At 29.8% G+C, this 19,216-nt stretch overlaps 1 protein-coding gene across 1 annotated transcript; it reads left to right on the top strand.

Annotated features, from left to right (window-relative positions):
* Positions 1-8,449: 8,449 nt before the first annotated feature.
* LOC114424428 (ethylene-responsive transcription factor ERF003-like) lies at positions 8,450-9,909 on the top strand. The gene is made up of 2 exons (XM_028391275.1): positions 8,450-8,681; positions 8,868-9,909. The coding sequence occupies exons 1-2, from the start codon at positions 8,599-8,601 to the stop codon at positions 9,370-9,372; spliced, it is 588 nt and encodes a 195-aa protein (XP_028247076.1). The 5' UTR covers positions 8,450-8,598; the 3' UTR covers positions 9,373-9,909.
* Positions 9,910-19,216: the final 9,307 nt, after the last annotated feature.

Here is a 19,216-nt window from a genome sequence, read left to right as displayed (position 1 = left end):
TTCATCCAAGCTTAGTTCCGGACAAAAAAAATAACATATTTCAATTTTACGAGAATGAAAAATATACTATAAATTTTGCAGGGATAGATTTCAAAATTTTTTATATTTAAGAATGAAAAAAATATTTTAGCCAATAAAATAAAAACTGTAGTTATCATGCAAGCTATAAACTCCTTGGATATAATCACTTATTATATTTGGACTTAAATATAATTTTATTCTCTCTATTTATTCAATTCATAATTTTAGTGCTTCTAATTTTAAATAGAGACATTTGATCTCTTGTTTTAAAAATATGTAATTTTGATTTAGTTCTTAATTTTGTCTATATTTTTTTTTAATTTCATATATTTCAATTAATTAATTTATTTATTAATAGTACCTATAAATATGTAAGTCTTGGGTTCAATTATACTAAAATAAATGATATTTTTTATCAGTGAAAATCGAAAACAATTTCAAAAGATTTATAATAATTTATACATGTTTGTTCGACTGACTGGTTAGACGTCTTAGACCCCTTGATCCAAAATAGAGAATATAAAATGTTGGGAAAATTGAAGATTGAAAAAAAATTACATATTTTTAGAATAAAAAATTAAATATCTTAATTTTAAAATAAATCATCAAAATTACATACAGATTAAGTAAAATAATAAGATAAAAATTATATTTAAATCTCATATACAGTAAAAATAAACAAATATAAATGTTAAAACCTTACCCCAAATTATATACCCTTAAACAGGCATATACATATTATTGTACTAGAGTACGGTGTGACTATAAGCTTGTAAAAGTTGAATCATTGAAATATCACACTATTAGTTATCGGTTACCATTAAAATTAGATTAGATAAACTTGTAAAACAATTTTTATTTTATTTTACATAAAGTAAAAATAAAGAAAAATAATTATATTCTCTTTGTTATTCTAGTGATTTTATTTATTTATTTTAACCTATTCAAGTAGAAAATTGTTTTTCATATGTTTGTATTTTATTTTATTTTTATTGTTGAAGTCACATTCAATATTTTTTTTCTCAAGAATAATTTCTTACTATATTCATTATATAAAATCTTCATTTACCATACAAGTTATAAAAAATTTCATCATTCAAATCATTCCACCACGATTATGGATACTTTTTTTATTTTATTAAATGAAAACAAAATGCATTCATTTTGATTTTATTATACCTACTAATTTTAGTATTTTATATAAAATACAAAGTATGCTTGAATGATTTTGATTTTTGTTTTATTTAATAAATTTATTGACTTTAATATTACATAACCATTCAATTCATTAAAAAAATGAATAAAATAAAGTAAATAAAAACAATAATTAAACTTATTAAAATATCAGTAGTCCCACCCGCGTCAAAAGGCCAGAAGTTTGGAAAAACACGATTCTACGGAATATTTCGTAGGCGTTATCGCTTCGCGTACACTTCATTAGCACATTCTTGCATTAGAAATAAAAATAAATAAAATTCCGGGCTTCATTTCTTCCCTTAATTGACATGTGTCTAACAAAGCATATAATTGACAGCCCCTCTGCATATAACCTATAAAGTACACATCTATTCAATTTTCCTTAAAAAATATCTTCCTTCTCGTAATTGTTTATCCAATAAACAACCATGCGTGAGTTCAGTAAATTTTTAAAGAGAAAATAGGCTCCCTACTTACACTTCATCTAATAACAATTTATTATTATTATTATATATTAAATTTGCAAGTTTTTATAATAATTATGTTAAAAACTATATTAATAATATAAAATTATTTTGCATTACATCATCATTAAACTTATTTAAAATTATACAGTCTGATTTTATTAAATATTTATTTTTATGTTATAAATTAAAATACATAAATTTATCTTATATACTTAAAAATTAGTTGGTGTCAAATCTAGTTACAAATTTTGTTAATTTATTATTATATATTACATTACGATTTCAATTAACTGACCTCCACATTAGTTGTGGTACTAAAAGCCACTTTTTTTAGAAATCAAAGATACATATTAAGGATTTATGCATCCTATTCAATTAATTCAACTACAATCCATAAGATTTTCTTCCTATTAACTTGATTTTTGTATATAAATCAAAACTTGTGCTTTGTAACTTTGCGTTTAAGTTATTATATCAATTTGTTTAAATTTATTTATTAAATAAGTATTTGTTTTAATAAAATATTTTTTTTTATTTTTTAGTATGTTTGTCTAAACTGTTTTTATTTTTAAAAAATATTTTTCTTCTTATTTCAAGAAGCAAGTCTTATCTGCATCTTTGAAAAATATTTATATAAAAAACTCTTATCTTAAATTTGTTTTTTTAGTTAAAAAAAATCACACATTATCATGATAATTAAAGTAATGCTAATAATATACTCAGCTACTAACTTGATTTTTCTCAGCCATTTTGTTTTTGAAATAATATCGATGAAATGTACAAGTGTATGCACATATAAATTATGTATTTATATCTTTTTTTTAAAGGATGTATTTATATCTCTTAAAAAATGTATGTGTATGCTTAGTGCCGGCAGGATTTTTGTCTCTTGTCTTCTGTCTTGAACCTATTTCCTTAAAACTCTTTTTAATAATTAGAGTAAATAATAGAATAAAGCTGTACCAAAAAAGAAAATGATGAAATAAAGTTTAGCATTAAGTAATGTGTAGATATATATGCAAAGCTTTCAGCTAAGCTTGAAAAAAGCATTTAACATGTCAACGACAAACGGACAACAGTAAGAGATGACTTAATTATATATATTTGGCTCCTAAATTACTTAATTTATCAAGCTTTTACAATGTCTTTTCATCCTTTGTAGAGACCCCATCACTGTCTGAGAGGCGTATACAGAATAAATAATCAGAAAATTTATTTTGTCTTTGTAAAGCCAATTTATTATTTGTTTCTGAAAAGGGCTGATAATTCCATTGACTCTTCCTGCAACATAAAATAAATAAAGATTTTCATGTGAATAAACAAATTATTGGTATTCTTCATTAGATTAAAAACAAAGACGGTAAATCTATCTAAAAAATTTACATACATATTTTCGTCATAGCGTATGAAAACCATTATAAAATTGAATGCACTCGAAAATGCAGTCTATGGAAGCTCATTGTAGTTCACTGTTTATTTATTTATTGATGTGGGATCATGTGGTTGTATACTACGTAGCATACTTTTCGGAGTGTCTAAAAGGCCGAAATATTGATGTGGGATCATGTGGTTATATATATTCACAATAAAAAGTATGTTAGTGATTTTTATATAATCCTATATTTTAGTTAGATCGGATTTAATTAATAAGATCAATTTGAGATTTTTTATTGAATTTAATTAGAATTCACTGATATTATAAATATTTTTATATTATTATTTAATAATAAATTATCATGTATGATAACAAGATTTTTAATTTTTATAATAATTATTTTAAAAGTTGTATAAAAAATATTTTTTATTTAATTGATAATCTAAATGTTTTTACACCAACAATTATGATGATAAATAAGAGTTTAATTTGTCTGAGAGTAAAATCAATTAGTAAAATTGGAGTTAACCCTCAAATAGTTAGTAAATCAGTTTGAAATTACTCTTCAAAATATGTTTTTTTTGAGTAATTTAAAAAAAATTATATTTAGAGAAGTAAGATTTGAAATATTTTCCTGAACTCAAATTTGATCAAAATTTAAGGGGTGTTTAGTTTGGTTATTTTCTGTTTTCATTTTTATTGGAAATAAAAAATGGTGATGGGAATGTGTTTGGTTGAATTTTTGTGTTCATTTTTAGTGAAAATATTTTTCCAAATGAACCAAAAATTGGAAACAATAAAATCTCATTTTTAGTATTTTTAGTTGAAACCAAGAATCTCATTTTGGGTAAAATGAAAACGCGTTGACAAAAAATGTAATTTTAAGCAAATCTAAAAATACATTTTCTTTTGAAAACACATTTTCAGTGTTTTTATTTCTTGAAAACAGAAAATAAAAGAAGTCAAAACAAACATATTTTCAAAATTTTAATTTTTTGAAAATGAAAACAGTTTTCAGAAAATAAAAATAGGAAATGAAAACAGAAAATGAAAATGCAAACCAAACAGACCTTAAGTTTGTAAACTCTAATCCAAATATATATTAGAAAGTATGTTATTAGTCTTCTTCAAGAAAAAAAGGATAAATAACCACTTTTGTCTCTTAATGCGTAATTCGCTGACAAATGCGTCCCTAAAAGTGAAGTGTAAAAAGTGTGACAAATATATCCGGCTCTTAACTTCCGTGCGTCATCGTTAATAAAATAACCTACGTGACACGGAGGAACAAATTTGTCACTGAAATGATTGCAAACTTGGATTGTCGGCATAGAGACATATTTGTTATAATATTTTTTTTACTTTTCGTCTTCACAAATGTAAAATTTAGTTCCCGAAAGTATAAAAATGCGACAAATATAACTAGACGTTAATAATAGATTGTGACTAATTATTATTATTATTATTATTATTATTATTAGTATTATTATTATTAGCATTATGTGTTTGTAATTTACTGCTCTTATTCGTTTAGTACTTATACAATATATTTTTTAAATTGACTTTTAATATATGTATTTTTATTATTTTGATTTCCTTGTTAAATTTTAATCTTTTCTGTTAAAAAAAACTTTATCTTATAATTTTATCAAATTTCTCACTTTTAATCTTTAAAATTATTTCATATCCCAATTCTAACTTAAGTACCCTTATATTTAGATTGAAAATAATATCTCGAGAGATTCGAGTAGAAAAAACACAGTCGTCGCTTGACTAAATTTTTTTATTTTTAAAAAAGAATTTAATCAACTATTTTTTTTAAATGTCTCACAAAATTTAAACTAGATAAAACTAAAGTGGAATTATAAGTTTTTTTCCTTAATCACTAAAATGTATATATATACCTCAAATATGAAAGAATTTATTGGATAAATCTGATGTGCTTTTACTCGAGACAACACTTATTATACATAATATGAATGAAATGAAAATGATTACTAACAAATAAAGAATCCAAATAAATTTAAATAAAAAATATAATAATGAAAACTAATACAAAGATTAACTTCAAAACAAAAAAAAACTAATACATAAGTTTATTCTTTGTCTTTGGGACGTAGAGTTGTATCTCTTGTTGATTCAGGGGCAACGACCTTGCATTCTATTTGGCATAGACAGAGTATGTAATAAAGATTAATAATTAATTGAAGAAACAAAAAATTTCAAGAAATAAAAGACTTTCATTTTTTTAAATGGTAACTCATTTTTTTTATATCATAAAACTAAAGAAATTTATTTTATTTTGGAAAATAAGTAGTTATATTGATTAATTAAAAAAACTAATTAACAATTTGATAGATGAATAAATAGATAGATAATCAAAGTATAAGAGTTCAAATCTTAAGCTTTATTTTACTGCTTTTTATTTCTTTTTCCTAGTTTCTCTCATATACAATTAATTATTAACGTCCAGATATATTTGTCCTACTTTTTATACTTTCGAAGATTAAATTTTATATTTTTATTTGTTAGTGGAATGTGAAGACAAAAAGTCAAAAAAATATTATGACAAATATATCTCTATGCTGACAATCATTTTAGTGACAAATTTGTCTCTCCGTACCATGTAAGTTATTTTGTCAACGATGACAGACGGAAGTTAACGACCAGATATATTTATCGTACTTTTTATATTTTCATAGACTAAATTTTGTATTTTCATATTTTAAAAACGCATTTGTCACATTAAGAAATAAAAGTGATTATTTAGAAAAAAAAAATGCATACATGCTTATCCCTCACACGCTCTTATGGGCGGATATTACATAACATACTTACATTTTTATTAGAGATGTAATATAAAATTGTTGATTAAAATTATTGGGATCGTGGATACATGACATATGGAAGTCTGTTATGAAGTGATTAAGAATTTGATTCTTAATCAATGTCCATATTTCATATCATTCATATATGTATTTTCACGAAATGATTCAAAATAATTTTTGAAATTCTTGGCTCGTGATCACTTGATATCTATACTGTCTTTTACTGAATCATTTAATTATAATTGGTTTCACTATATTATATTTTACTCGCTCATGCTATTTGCCTTTCCTCGTAAACATGAAAATGAGTATTCAGTGTTTATACACACCAATTATTATTCTAATATGTAACATTGTAATTTCCTTGGGGATGGCCAGACCAAAACTTAGTTGGAAGAGGCTGATCTAAGCCTCGAGAGAACGATAACCGCATTATATTTATATTATATAAATATTAAATCGTATAAATTGCCTAATGCAACAAATAATTGCCAAATATAGCAGCAGCTATAACGAGCACAATATAATAAGGCTCCAGCCTCCCCTTCCTGGCGTCCCTGCTCACACAAAAAACAGAGGATGGGTTTTAAAATTATATAAGAAATTATGTATGAACAGAAAAGTTTTCTTGTATAATCCTCGTATATACATAAACAAATTGTTAGTTAATAGAGTCTAATTTAACTGATTGAGTATAATGCATAAGTTATTATATATCTCTGACATTTATTCCTCATAAAAAAACAAAATATTTAAATAAATTTAATTCATCATTTTGCCATTTACGTTACACCTAACCTAAAACTTCTTAATTACTTATTAATTATTACGTCTGTGCCTTGCTATACTTCTTTATTTGGATATCCTAATTGTTTTGTCTCTGGTATTGTTATAGCTTATTACATGATGACTTTGGTGGGCATGATGTTGGAAGAAGTTCAAGTTTTAAATTTGAATTATTAGCAATTTTGAGATTTAAATTTGCAGATCTTTCATTTTAATTTTAGAATTATAGATAAAATTGTTAATTTTTGAATTTTATAGATATGTTAATTTTTAAGATTATTGTTAATTATTGAACTTTGTAACTTATTTATAGATAGATTAGTCGATAAACTTAGATTTGTTAATTTTTAACTTTTTGAATCTTGTAAATCAGTCAATATATACCTAACAAATCAATAAATAAACATAAACAATGAAGTTCACCAATCAATTTTTCTTTCTTCATCTTTACACATGATATGAAGTATATGCAAATACATGAAAATTGATAAGCATGTGACACTTGAATTAAGTCAAAGAGCTAGCAGAGTGTCAATTTGATATTGTGCCAACCAAACACCAAATACTTTCCTGATGAGAATAATGAGGCTAGATGAGTAATGAAGACTCTATTTAATTACAACTTCGAAATAGTGAGTGTGTGTAGTCCCTGACTTGAAGGATATGTCTTTACCTTTAAGAGGCACATCTCATTATGAAGTTTAAGTTTTTCTTTCTCTAAAAAGACAATTTCTTAACACTGCTCGCAAACCCATGGTATTGTTTAGTTTTCTTAAATATTTTTCACATTTAACTATCAGTTTCAAAGCATCATCCAACTCGTCTATAACTACAAGTACTCACTAGCATCTAACTAGCAACCTTGTGTGACTGATAAGTAGTGGACAAAAGCTAACTAGATCGACCTTTAGACTTAACCAAGCTAACTTTAATTATATATTTATAAAGTTGCTCCAACTAAACAAAAAAAAAAATGAAACAAACTAACTTATTAGTTCTAAAGTAGCTCCAAAAAAAAAACTGTTAAGTTGTATATTTAGCAGTGGATGAAGGCTTGCTTTATAAAAATCCCTCAAGTAAAAGGCAAGGGCTAGTCCTATAAGATTCACCTGTTTATGAAACCACACAATGGATTAGTGTTTGACACTCATTTGGAGCTACACTCCATTTACACCAATAGAAATAAGTAGAATTGGAGAGTTGTGGTGAGAAATATGATGGAAAGTGAAGAAAATAATAAAGATCAAGGAGTACAGAGTGATAGTAAACAAATCAACACTCCGCAAAACTATAAAATTACTCTTTCCATTGCCTGTGAAAAATACTTTTCTGTCATTGCAGTTATTTAATTTTAATGTTCTTAACTTGAAAAGTTTTTCTGTAATTTTAAAAGAAATTATGACATGTACAATTCAGTTAAGTTCAAATGATATTATTTTACCAATCTCATACCTCACTCGGGGACATATTTTGGATATACAATTATTTCAAATATTTAGAAAGAAAATTTTATCGTCATTATAATTTTATTTTATTCTATACAAAGTTGATAATAGAAATAGTCTATTAAAGAAATAATTTTTTCAAATAAGTTTTTGCCAAATAGGATCATTGTGATCTCATTGGCTTAATTGAGCATGTTTATCATCTTTTAAAATAACTAAAAAAAAAATTAATATAAAAAAATATTAATATAAAAAAATATTAATAGTCCTTCACCAATAACTTTACCTGCATCAAAGGGGTGAAGCATTTCATTAGTGTGGACCATTTATAAATTGACAGAGGACGAAACTCCATAAAGAGAGCATTGTATAAATAATCTAGCCGAGCTCCTTCTCCTTCACTTCAGTCACCTTTCCTCTCTGCGTTTGTTTCCCATTCTCAAAGACACTTCACAAACACGTTTCTCTTTTTTCTCATCATCATGGCCAGACCCCAACAACGCTATCGTGGAGTACGCCAAAGGCACTGGGGCTCTTGGGTCTCTGAAATTCGCCACCCTTTGTTGTAATTCACTTTCCCTCACTAACAAAGTCATCACACCACACTAACTTGACCCTTTTTTTCCCCCTCTTTATTAAAGACAATAATGTTTCCAACACAATCGATATGTCTTGAAAGCAATTTACTACATTACTACTAAGTAATTGATATGGTTATTGCACTCTTGTTTTGTTTTTTTTTGGACCACAGGAAGACTAGAATATGGCTAGGAACTTTTGAAACAGCAGAAGATGCAGCAAGAGCATATGATGAAGCAGCTAGGCTCATGTGTGGGTCAAAAGCACGCACCAATTTCCCATACAACCCCAATGAGCCACATTCATCATCATCCAAGCTTCTCTCTGCCACTTTAACGGCCAAGTTACATAAGTGTCACATGGCTTCCCTTTCCCTTCAAATGGCCAAGCAGAAACCACCACAGAGCAAAGAGCCTCAACCATCACATGGGTCATCCAATCCATTTGCCTTTGCCAATGTCATTGCTGGATCAAGCGCTGACACCGGTTTTCGATGGCCAGATAACAGACATGAGGAATTCAGATGGCTTGAAGGGAATTGGGTTGGTGTGGAAGGCCAGGTTGAAGTTTCCCATCAACAGTTTCAGCCAGTTCTTGAAGATGATCACATAGAGCAGATGATACAGGAGTTGCTTGATTATGGATCAATTGAGCTTTGCTCTGTTGGCTTAACCTAGACTCTAAAGTATAATAGCATTCAAGGTTTTAAAAAACGGTCTGCAACTGTGTTTTCAGCCGCAACATAAAGGTTTTTGGAGTGTCTGCTACTGCAATGCAGTCACAATTGTGGTGACTGCATTAGTTGTATTTGTCTGCAATTTTCTGTAATATCAAGGAACACGATAAACTGCGATCGCGATCGTTTTTTAAAACCTTGATAGCATATTCTCAACTGGCAAGTGCAAACATCTCTTTAGGGGTACTAATTCACCATGTAATAAATAAAGGTATAAGCTTCGTTTAGTACCAATGGAAAATCTTAGTCACCTTTAGTTTCTGTTACTTCACCAATTAGTGGACAACAATATGCGGAACCAGAATGTAGCCAATGATGCGAATGAAATATCGTGCATATGATGGACTATAATAGAGAATTTGTATCAATAGAGTAAAACTTTCCAGCTTCTGTTTTTGTTTATATCCTACTACTATAAGTTGTCCAAAATTCTTCAAATAAAGCAGGATGAATGTGGGACCTTGTGTTAGACATGATATGATTGATATCTTCAGCTTTTATTTGTTTATGCATTTTTTGTTATCATTATTATACAGATAATTTTTGGATTATATGTCAATAAAAACAATAAGTAAAAGAGAGAGAGATAAAGGAGAAAATGTGGCTAACCAAGATAGTAGTCAAATTCATGAAACATTTGTTACAAAGCAAATGTGGAAAAAAAAAACTAGGTGGATGCTACATATGACAAAATTTAACCGTTGATCTGCCAAGGTTAAGGGAAATTATTTCAAACATGGTTAGCACATTGTTGTCATAAAGGCACCACCACTTTGGCAGTAGCAGGCACTGGAGTCAACAGTAGCTAAGCACAAAGAAACATGATGAGAAAAGAGAGATGGAAACAGAGAAAGCAGCAATTTGAAAAAATGATCACGCAATGTTTATTGTCTGAAGTCAAATCTCTTGGTATTGCATCCAAGGAATGTATAGACAGATACTGCCAATTATGACTAAGTATGCCAATCCGCAGCGATCATGATGAAGCATTCCTTCTTTGACAATAAACATTTCTTTCTCTATTTTTGTCTACATAAAAGTGTAACGAGATAAAGTTTTACCCCAGTTAAATCCAAGACAAAATGCCAACTTCATAACAGTGCAATTTTGTATGAGCAATTCTTGTGTGAATATAATGACACACTCAAACACACAAGTAATCATACTAAAGTAAATTTGAAACAAATTTTATTATTATTATTTTAATAGTACTTCTTAAACTTTTAATTGGTTGTGCTTATAAATATTGTGTTGTTGCAATAATTGCTTGTAATTTGTTTCATATTACCTACCTATGAAAAGATTGAGATTCAAACTCAAGTTATGTGATTGTCAGATTGTCACAAATGAAATGCCGACCATGTGAAACAAAACACCCTTGGTCAGATTCCTGTTTCGTAACGCACTTTTTCTAGTTGATAACAGACCAGACGACCTTTTTATATTGTCTTTTGAAGCAATCTTCCTTCCATCCTCGATTTTTGCACACTGACCACAAAATTAAAACTTGTCCATTCAAAACCCACGTACTCAACTCCTTTTAATTTTAAGCACATTTCTGATTTTATTTCCTTTGTCATTTCAATCTCGTTTCCACCAAATATTCAAGTTTAAATGATCAATTTTATAACACTGAAAGTTTCTTCTTTCATCTCTTTGAGTTGCTTAATCAACGAGAGAATCATCTCTTTTTCTTAAACCGTATCTTTAGCAAAGACAATATTGGATTTTAATTTTAAAGTCACAAGTTGAAATGCATGGTACTTTAATTATATATCAATTAAGTTGATACCACTTTTAATTTTTATCCGATTTAGCATAAAGGATGTGCATCACTTTCGAAAATATCGACGGATTACTGCATCACACTGCTTACTCTTTTTCAGACCGCTGTTCTTAAAAAGAAAAAGAAATTTCAAGTCTATTGTTAGAACAAAATTTCTTTGTGATAAAATAGCCTAGACTAACGTACAGTTGGCACGATGAAAACAAACACACAATATGCCTCGCGCATTTCTTCTCTTTTATTATCTTAAATAAATAAAAAATGACTTTGGGAACTTTGTCTATTACTTTGGAAATGTTATGGTTGTTCAGCTAACAACTTTAATTATGTGCACGGGAAGTGTCCTCCATGCTTACCATCGCGACCATGTTGTTTCCAACATCGCGGACCCTTATGTCTCAATTGGCTATACCATCATGCTTAAGTCAAACATTGTATCTAGCTGGTGGTCATACATTATCATAAAGTGCACACTTTCATGCTATAATAAGAGATTTTCTTCTACTTAATTTTTGTCCTAGCTAGCATATTTGGATATGAAGATCACACACTTTATTATTTTTTGTGTAAATCAAACTGGATTCAACGTTCTTAGTGGTGAGCTCTTTGTTTATGGGGTGAAAACAACGGTTGTTATAATCATAAGATATCCTTCATCATCTTTATACTACTATGTTGTTTTTGTTAACAAAGAACACTGTTTTATTAGCCAAAATATTAAAGTGGTCTAATCAATATAAAATTATGATTAAGGACATATATGTCATGAAAGACTAATCGGGTAGATAACATTAATGATATTATAATTTGATGAGGAGCCTAATTATAATTATTAAATTTGGGGTAATTGACTACAGTTACCAATGTAAGAGATTATGATTCCTATTTGTAGAGAAGAGCGACGTACTTACAGTTTCGTTTTTCTTTTCTCTTTATCCTTACAGTTTTGTTTTTCTTTTCTCTTTATCCCTGTTAGAAAGCATGTGATTAGGATTGATGGTTGTCTATTATAATTAAATTAGGTTGATTAAATTGAATCCTAACATTTGGTATTAGAGCCACCCATACTTGATTCATGTATGATTTTGGAAATTTTATTTATTCAAGTTGCTGGCATATTCTAAGTTTTAAATGAATTTAGATATTTTACATATTTTTGCTTGATCTTACTAACAATACGTAAATGCACCGCTAATTTAAAGGTTACAATGCATCATTAATATATATACATATAACTTTGTGCTCGTTCTTACTTTTAAAATAACAATAATGGGCTTCTAAAATTTGAAATAAATAAATAAAGTTAAAATAATTTATTGTAAAAATGTTTTAATTTTGGATTTGGTGTATCAATGTTCAAAATTTAGCTATGGTATATCATTTTAATTGTTTAGCATTTAAATGAGTTAATTGAATCAATATATCATCAAAGTGACCTCTCTTGTGAAAATTGTTCGTGAGAAATGTTAACACCTGTGATGTTAAACTTGTGATAATTATGAGGTTTTGCATGTGAATGATAAATCACATCAAACGATGGGTTTGTTATTTGATATCCTTTTATTATCAATGTTTGAACATTACAACAAGGATATCACTAGCAATTAGTAACACTGTCCAAAGACTTGACATTAATGGTGCACTAGATATCTTGAGATGGGATATACCATTATTTAGATACATTGATGACTGTTATGTGAGCTTATTGTATTATTTATTTTGATCTTTTCAATTGTTGCTTCTATATCTATTAATCTGAATTCGGTTTCGGTTCTCAATGGTACAAATTTTAAGGACTAGAAAGAGAACATGCAAATTGTTCTTGGCTGCATGGATCTTAACCTTGAATTAAGGATTGAGAAACCCCTTTCTCCTACGTATTCCAATATCTCTCTGAATAGAGGAAACTTCATGAGAAGTGGGATCACTCAAATTGCATGAGTCTTATGATCATTAAGAATTGGCATTACTGAGGTCTTCATGAGAAGTGGCATTACTGAGGTCTTTAGGGGTATTGTTATGGTATAACTAGTGCCAAAGAATTCATTGATGAAATTGAAGAGCGCTTTGTGAAAAGCGATAAGGCGGAAACAAGTACTCTTCTTCAGAACTTTTCCATGAAATATCAAGACAAAGGAAATGTCAGGGAATACACTATGAGAATGTCAAATATTGCTTCAAAATTAAGGGTACTAAAGCTTGAACTATCAGAAGACTTGCTTATTCATTTAGTGCTAATTTCTTTACCTTCACAGAAGGAGAAATAGTCTCTTAATGAGCTCGTTTCATACTGTGTGCAAGAAGAGAAGAGGCTGAAGCAAGAAAAGACTGGGGCAAAAGAAAAAGAATTGGGGAGCCCAAGAATGAAGTTGCTAAGGGTCCATCACAAAAGAAACAAAATCAAGGTGACAATTGTTTCTTTTGCAGTCAGCCTGGACATGTAAAGAAGAAATGTAGCAAATATCATGCTTGGTGTGCAAAGAAATGTATGTTTCTTACTTTGGTCTGTTCTGAGGTCAGTTTAGCTTTACTATCTAGAAACACCAGGTGGTTAGATTCTGGTGCTACTACTAACATCAGTGTTTCAATGTAGGGTTGTTTAAGCTACTAGAAGCTAATTAATTCTGAAAGATGGATCTATGTTGGAGATGGTAAATCGGTGGAGGTGGAAGCTATAGGGCATTTTAGATTATTATTATGTACTGGTTTTTATTTGGATTTGACTTTTGTTGTACCGTCATTTAGAAGAAATTTGGTTTTAGTTTCTTATTTGGACGAATTGGGTTATTTGTGTTCATTTGAAAACAATGTGTTTAGGTTGTCTTTTAATTCATATATTGTTGAAACTGGTTCACTCTTGGCTCATGATAATCTATATTTACTTGATACTGTAGCTTCCTATGGTGAATCCTTTAATGCGGAATTGCATGGTACTAAGCGTAGAATTGATAATACAAACTCAAGAGCATTATGACATAAGCGCTTAGGTCACATTTCTAAGAACAGAATTGAACGACTTGTGTCGAATGGAATCTTGGATTTCATTGATTTCACAAGATTTGATGTTTGTGTTGAATGCATTAAAGGTAAATAGACTAAAAGTAAGAAATTAGGTGCATATAGAGCTACAAACATCTTGGAGTTGATACATACGGACATTTGTGGGCCATTTCATACATCTTCATGGAATGGTCAATAATATTTTATATCATTCATAGACGATTACTCTAGATATACATACCTATTTCTTATACATGAGAAGTCACAATCTCTGGATGTGTTCAAAAGATTTAAAGTTGAAGTTGAAAATCAACTTAACAAAAGAATCAAGAGTGTCAGATCTGACCATGATGGTGAATACTATGGCAGATATGATGGTTCAGGTAAACAATGTCCGGGGCCTTTTGCCAGGTACCTATAGGAATGTGGAATCGTCCCACAGTACACCATGTCGGGGTCACCTAACATGAATGGTGTGGTTGAAAGACGAAACATAACTCTTAATGATATGGTAAGAAGCATGATTTGTCATTCTAATTTACTAGAGTCACTCTGGGGAGAGGCACTAAAGACTGCAACTTACATTCTAAATAGAGTGCCAACCAAGGCAGCTGCCAAAACATCTTATGAGCTTCGGGTTGGGTGAAAGCCTAGTCTGAAACATTTTCATGTATGGGGATGTCCAGCTGAGGCAAGGCCTTAAAAGCTAAATGAAAGGAAATTGGACTCCCAAACAGTGAACAACTACTTTATTGGTTATTCTGAAAGATTCAGGGGCTATAAATTTTATGATCCCAAATTAAAGACAATTTTTGAGACGAAAACTATCACATTCTTTGAGGATATTGAGTTTGGGGGAAATAATAAGGTTAGAGACTTTGTCTTAGAGGAAGAATCAGTAAAAGTTCCAGAACTGATTCGTACAGTTGCTTTTGATAAAGCAAACTCGGAACCTCTACAAGATATTGTTATTGAATCTCCCACTCAAGATAATTTGGTCGTTCATGAAGAACAAACTAAAGATTCTCAAGAACCTATGCTTCATGAGTCAGTACCTTTGCGGAGATCTACAAAAGAAAGGAGAAGTGCTATTTAAGACCAAGCGAGATTCCAAAGGTAATGTGGAAAGGTATAAGGCTTGTCTTGTAGCGAAGGACTATACCTAAAAGGAAGATATTGACTTTAAAGAGACTTTTTCTCCAATTTCATCGAAAGACTCTTCTAGGACAATCATGGTTCTTGTTGGACATTATGATTTAGAGCTTTATCAAATGGATGTCAAGACTGCATTTCTCAATGACAATATTGATGAGACAATTTATATGGTGCAACCAGAAAACTTTGTGTCAGGAGACCCAAAGAATATGGTTTGCAAACTGACAAAATCCATTTACGGGCTAAAAAATGCATCTCGTTAATGGTATCAAAAATTTCATCAAGTAATTCTCTCATTTGGTTTCGAGATGAATCTTGTTGATGATTGTGTGTATCACAAATTCAGTTGGAGCAAGTACATTTTCCTGGTCTTATATGTTGATGACATACTGCTTGCCACTAATGATATATGTATGTTGCACGAAACCAAGAGATTTCTATCAAGAAACTTTGAAATGAAAGATCTTGGTGACGCCTCCTTTGTATTAGGAATTCAGATACACCGAGATCCATCTCGGGGTATTCTAGGATTATCACAAAAAAACTATATCGAAAAGGTACTTAAAAGGTTTGACATGCAAGAATGTAAATCCGGGGATACTCTTGTTGCTAAGGGAAACAAGTTCAGTCTCAAACAGTACCCAAAAGGAAATTTGGAAATTCAGGAAATGCAGAAGATTCCCTATGCATCACTTGTAGGGAATTTGATGTATGCCCAAGTATGTACGCGTCCAGATATAGAATACATAGTTGGGATATTAGGTAGATATTTAAGCAATCCAGGAATGAATCATTGGAAAGTAGCCAAAAGAGTTATGAGGTATTTGAAGAGAACAACAAAGTATTATATGCTCACATACAAGAGGTCAGATCAATTGGAGATCACTGGGTATTCTGACTCGAATTTTGCAGGATGCCTAGATAGTTTGAGATCCACTTTTCTAAGTTGGAATCTTGCATGGCTTGATGGAAGTTGACTGTGTCATCTTCCATCATACCATTATTTTTCTCATGTTCCTGGAGAAATATCACATAATCATTTGGAATAGCACTTCTCCTTTCTCTTGTAGATCTTCGCAAAGGTACTGGAATGATGCACTGTAATCTTTAAATGAGCAGTGTATTTACATATTGTTGGTAAGATCAAGCAAAAATATGTAAAATATCTAAATTCATTTAAAATTTAGAATATGCCAGCAGCTTGAATAAATCAAATTTCCAAGCAAACCCTTACTACTTCATTCACTATGGTGAAAAAATTTGTGGCATGCTATGAGGCATCAAATCATGGAATATGACTAAGAAATTTTTTCACGAGGATGCACATTGTGGAAGGAATTGAAAGACCACTTAAGTTATATTGTGACAATAAATCAGTTGTATTGTATTCTAACAACAATAGGAGCTCGGCCAAGTCGAAGCATATTGACATCAAGTTCCTAGTTGTTAAGAAAATGGTACAGAGTGGAAAAATTTCCATAGAACACTTAGGAACAAACTCCATGATAGCAGATCCTCTTACTAAAGGAATTCCACCCAAGGTCTTTCATGAGCATGTTGCTCACATGGGTGTTTTATAGTTCGAGGAATCTTTGGTTTAGTGAAAGTTAGTCACTTTTATGTATGTTACGTTCTATGTTAGATTTTATGTATGCATACATTGACTTTTGGATATATTTGGTTATATATATATATATATATATATATATATATATATATATATGTTTTATTATTCAGTTATTATTACACTTTGTACATTAAGGTTATTAAATGATCTCATTAAGGTAAAGTAGGACCAGTTGAAAATAGACGTGTACATGCCACCTTCACGTAATGTTCATGCTACACATTTCATTATGAGTCTATGTCATTTGATTTTGTCAGCATTAGTGATCATTGATGGGTTTAGTTGTGATTGATACAATGAAAACTGCTTTGGTTCTACGTGCGGAAGTAATCAATGGACAAGATTTTTGAAATATGCTCAAGGCAGGTAATGACAAATTTTGAGCTCATAAAGTCTAACACATTCATAAGGATGGTAAGGATGTATATATTTGTGACCAGTGGTGGGAAATTGTTAGCAATTTTGGGTCATATATATATATATATCACATAATCGAATGAGTTAGAGTTATTATTTTATTAGCCAAAATATTAAAGTGGTCTAATCAATATAAAATTATAGCTAAGGACATATATGTCATGAAAGACTAATTGTGTAGATATCATTAGTGATATTATAATTTGATAAGGGGTCAAATTATAATGATCAAATTTGGGGTAACTGATAGTAGTACCAAGTTACCAGGTTATGGTCCCCATTTGTAGAGAGGGAGCGACACACTTACTTTTCTTTTCTCTTTATCCCCATCAGAGAAAAAATTTGAGAGAAAGAAATGTTCTCTACATTTGGAAGATCATCAAATCAATCTTGATCCTCATCAACCTTTCGTAATTCCATTATGTCTAATCCAGGTACGCTTTCACATTTAGTTTTCATCATGATTTAGAGTATGAGAACACAATGGAGTTTTATTCATCTTTATGCAATCATTTCTCTCTATATGAATAAAAAACATGCAATTAAGATTGATGATTGTTTGTTAGAATCAAATTAAGTTGATTAAATTGAATCCCCAACAATTTTAACTTTTCCAAGTTTAATTCTTTGAAAGGTTGAGGGGCACAGTAAATTTTCACTATTTTATCCCCATGCTTAATGATTATTTATCTATCTGATAATTGATTTTGTCCCCCACAACCATTCAAAAGCACAAATTTGCTAAGCCTGGTGACATGACGTACAATAAAAACCAATAATTCACATTAGTTGAATAATCTCTTTAATATTGTGTCTAGCAAGGATATCATAAACCAAAGTCATAATTCTGTCTTAATTAAGCTAAGATGCTAATCAATAGAGTGGTTTGTTCTGAAATACGCGATAGTAAAGTGGAGGAACCCTACTTAACACAATATCATTGAAAAAATAATGGGTGCTGTCAAATCTGAGACTTTTTACTAAAACTAGAAAAGAGAGCCTTAATAAATTAAGTAGGCAAAAAGAGTTTATGGACATTCCAATTTTAGGTTCAATGAACCTATCATTAATTTTGAGGCATTTGTGTTTGTTGAGCACATTGAAGCTACATTTATGTCCGCACCGCACAGTAGCCAGCTTCTATTATACTTGAAACAAACAAGGAATAGGACACTTTCTCTATATATTTTAACGAGAGAGACATACAACAGAGGCACACATGGGATGTTATGCATGTTTCCCTTTCGGTTGTCCTTCTCTTTCTCCATTTCTTCACATGGTCTCAGCCTCTTAGTTGATTCTTGCAGTCGTCTCTGCTTGCAGGGTCTACTATCGCTGATTGCAACTATTCAGCATCTGATTTTGGTATTCCTTCTTTCTTTGTGTGTGTATGTCGTGGACCAGATCTTGCTATTAATTATATGGGTACTGAAAATCAAAGACACATCCAAGTACAGTGAATCCAAAGAATGCTGATCATATGAGAACTATTATTAAAATACTTATAATACTATAAGCTAATAATTCAAGTGCTGGATTATGTATTGGAAAATATTATTGTTATTTGTCTTAAATATATTTTTAGCTCCCGTGAAACATGCATGTTTTGATTTTAGTTATTATAATTTTTTTGTTTTTATCACAGAAATAAATGAAATCACTATTTTTCATTCATATTTTCGTGATATCCATTAACTACTAATATGTTTAATAGAAAGTCAAATAATCATCTTATATAACACTTAAGTAGTGTTTGTGGTAATCAGGAAGGCATCCACATTATTATGAATTATGGGGATA

The sequence above is a fragment of the Glycine soja genome, chromosome 8 (assembly GCF_004193775.1).
Source record: "Glycine soja cultivar W05 chromosome 8, ASM419377v2, whole genome shotgun sequence".
Lineage (NCBI taxonomy): Eukaryota > Viridiplantae > Streptophyta > Magnoliopsida > Fabales > Fabaceae > Glycine > Glycine soja.
Note: the sequence above shows the minus strand (reverse complement) of the source record. Positions and strands in the feature narration are given on the sequence as shown.

Coding starts and splice junctions, on each gene's coding strand:
- LOC114424428 (XM_028391275.1), top strand. CDS start 8,599: ATGGCCAGACCCCAACAACGCTATCGTGGAGTACGCCAAAGGCACTGG. Junction 8,682..8,867: donor GAAATTCGCCACCCTTTGTT/GTAATTCACTTT, acceptor TTTGGACCACAG/GAAGACTAGAATATGGCTAG.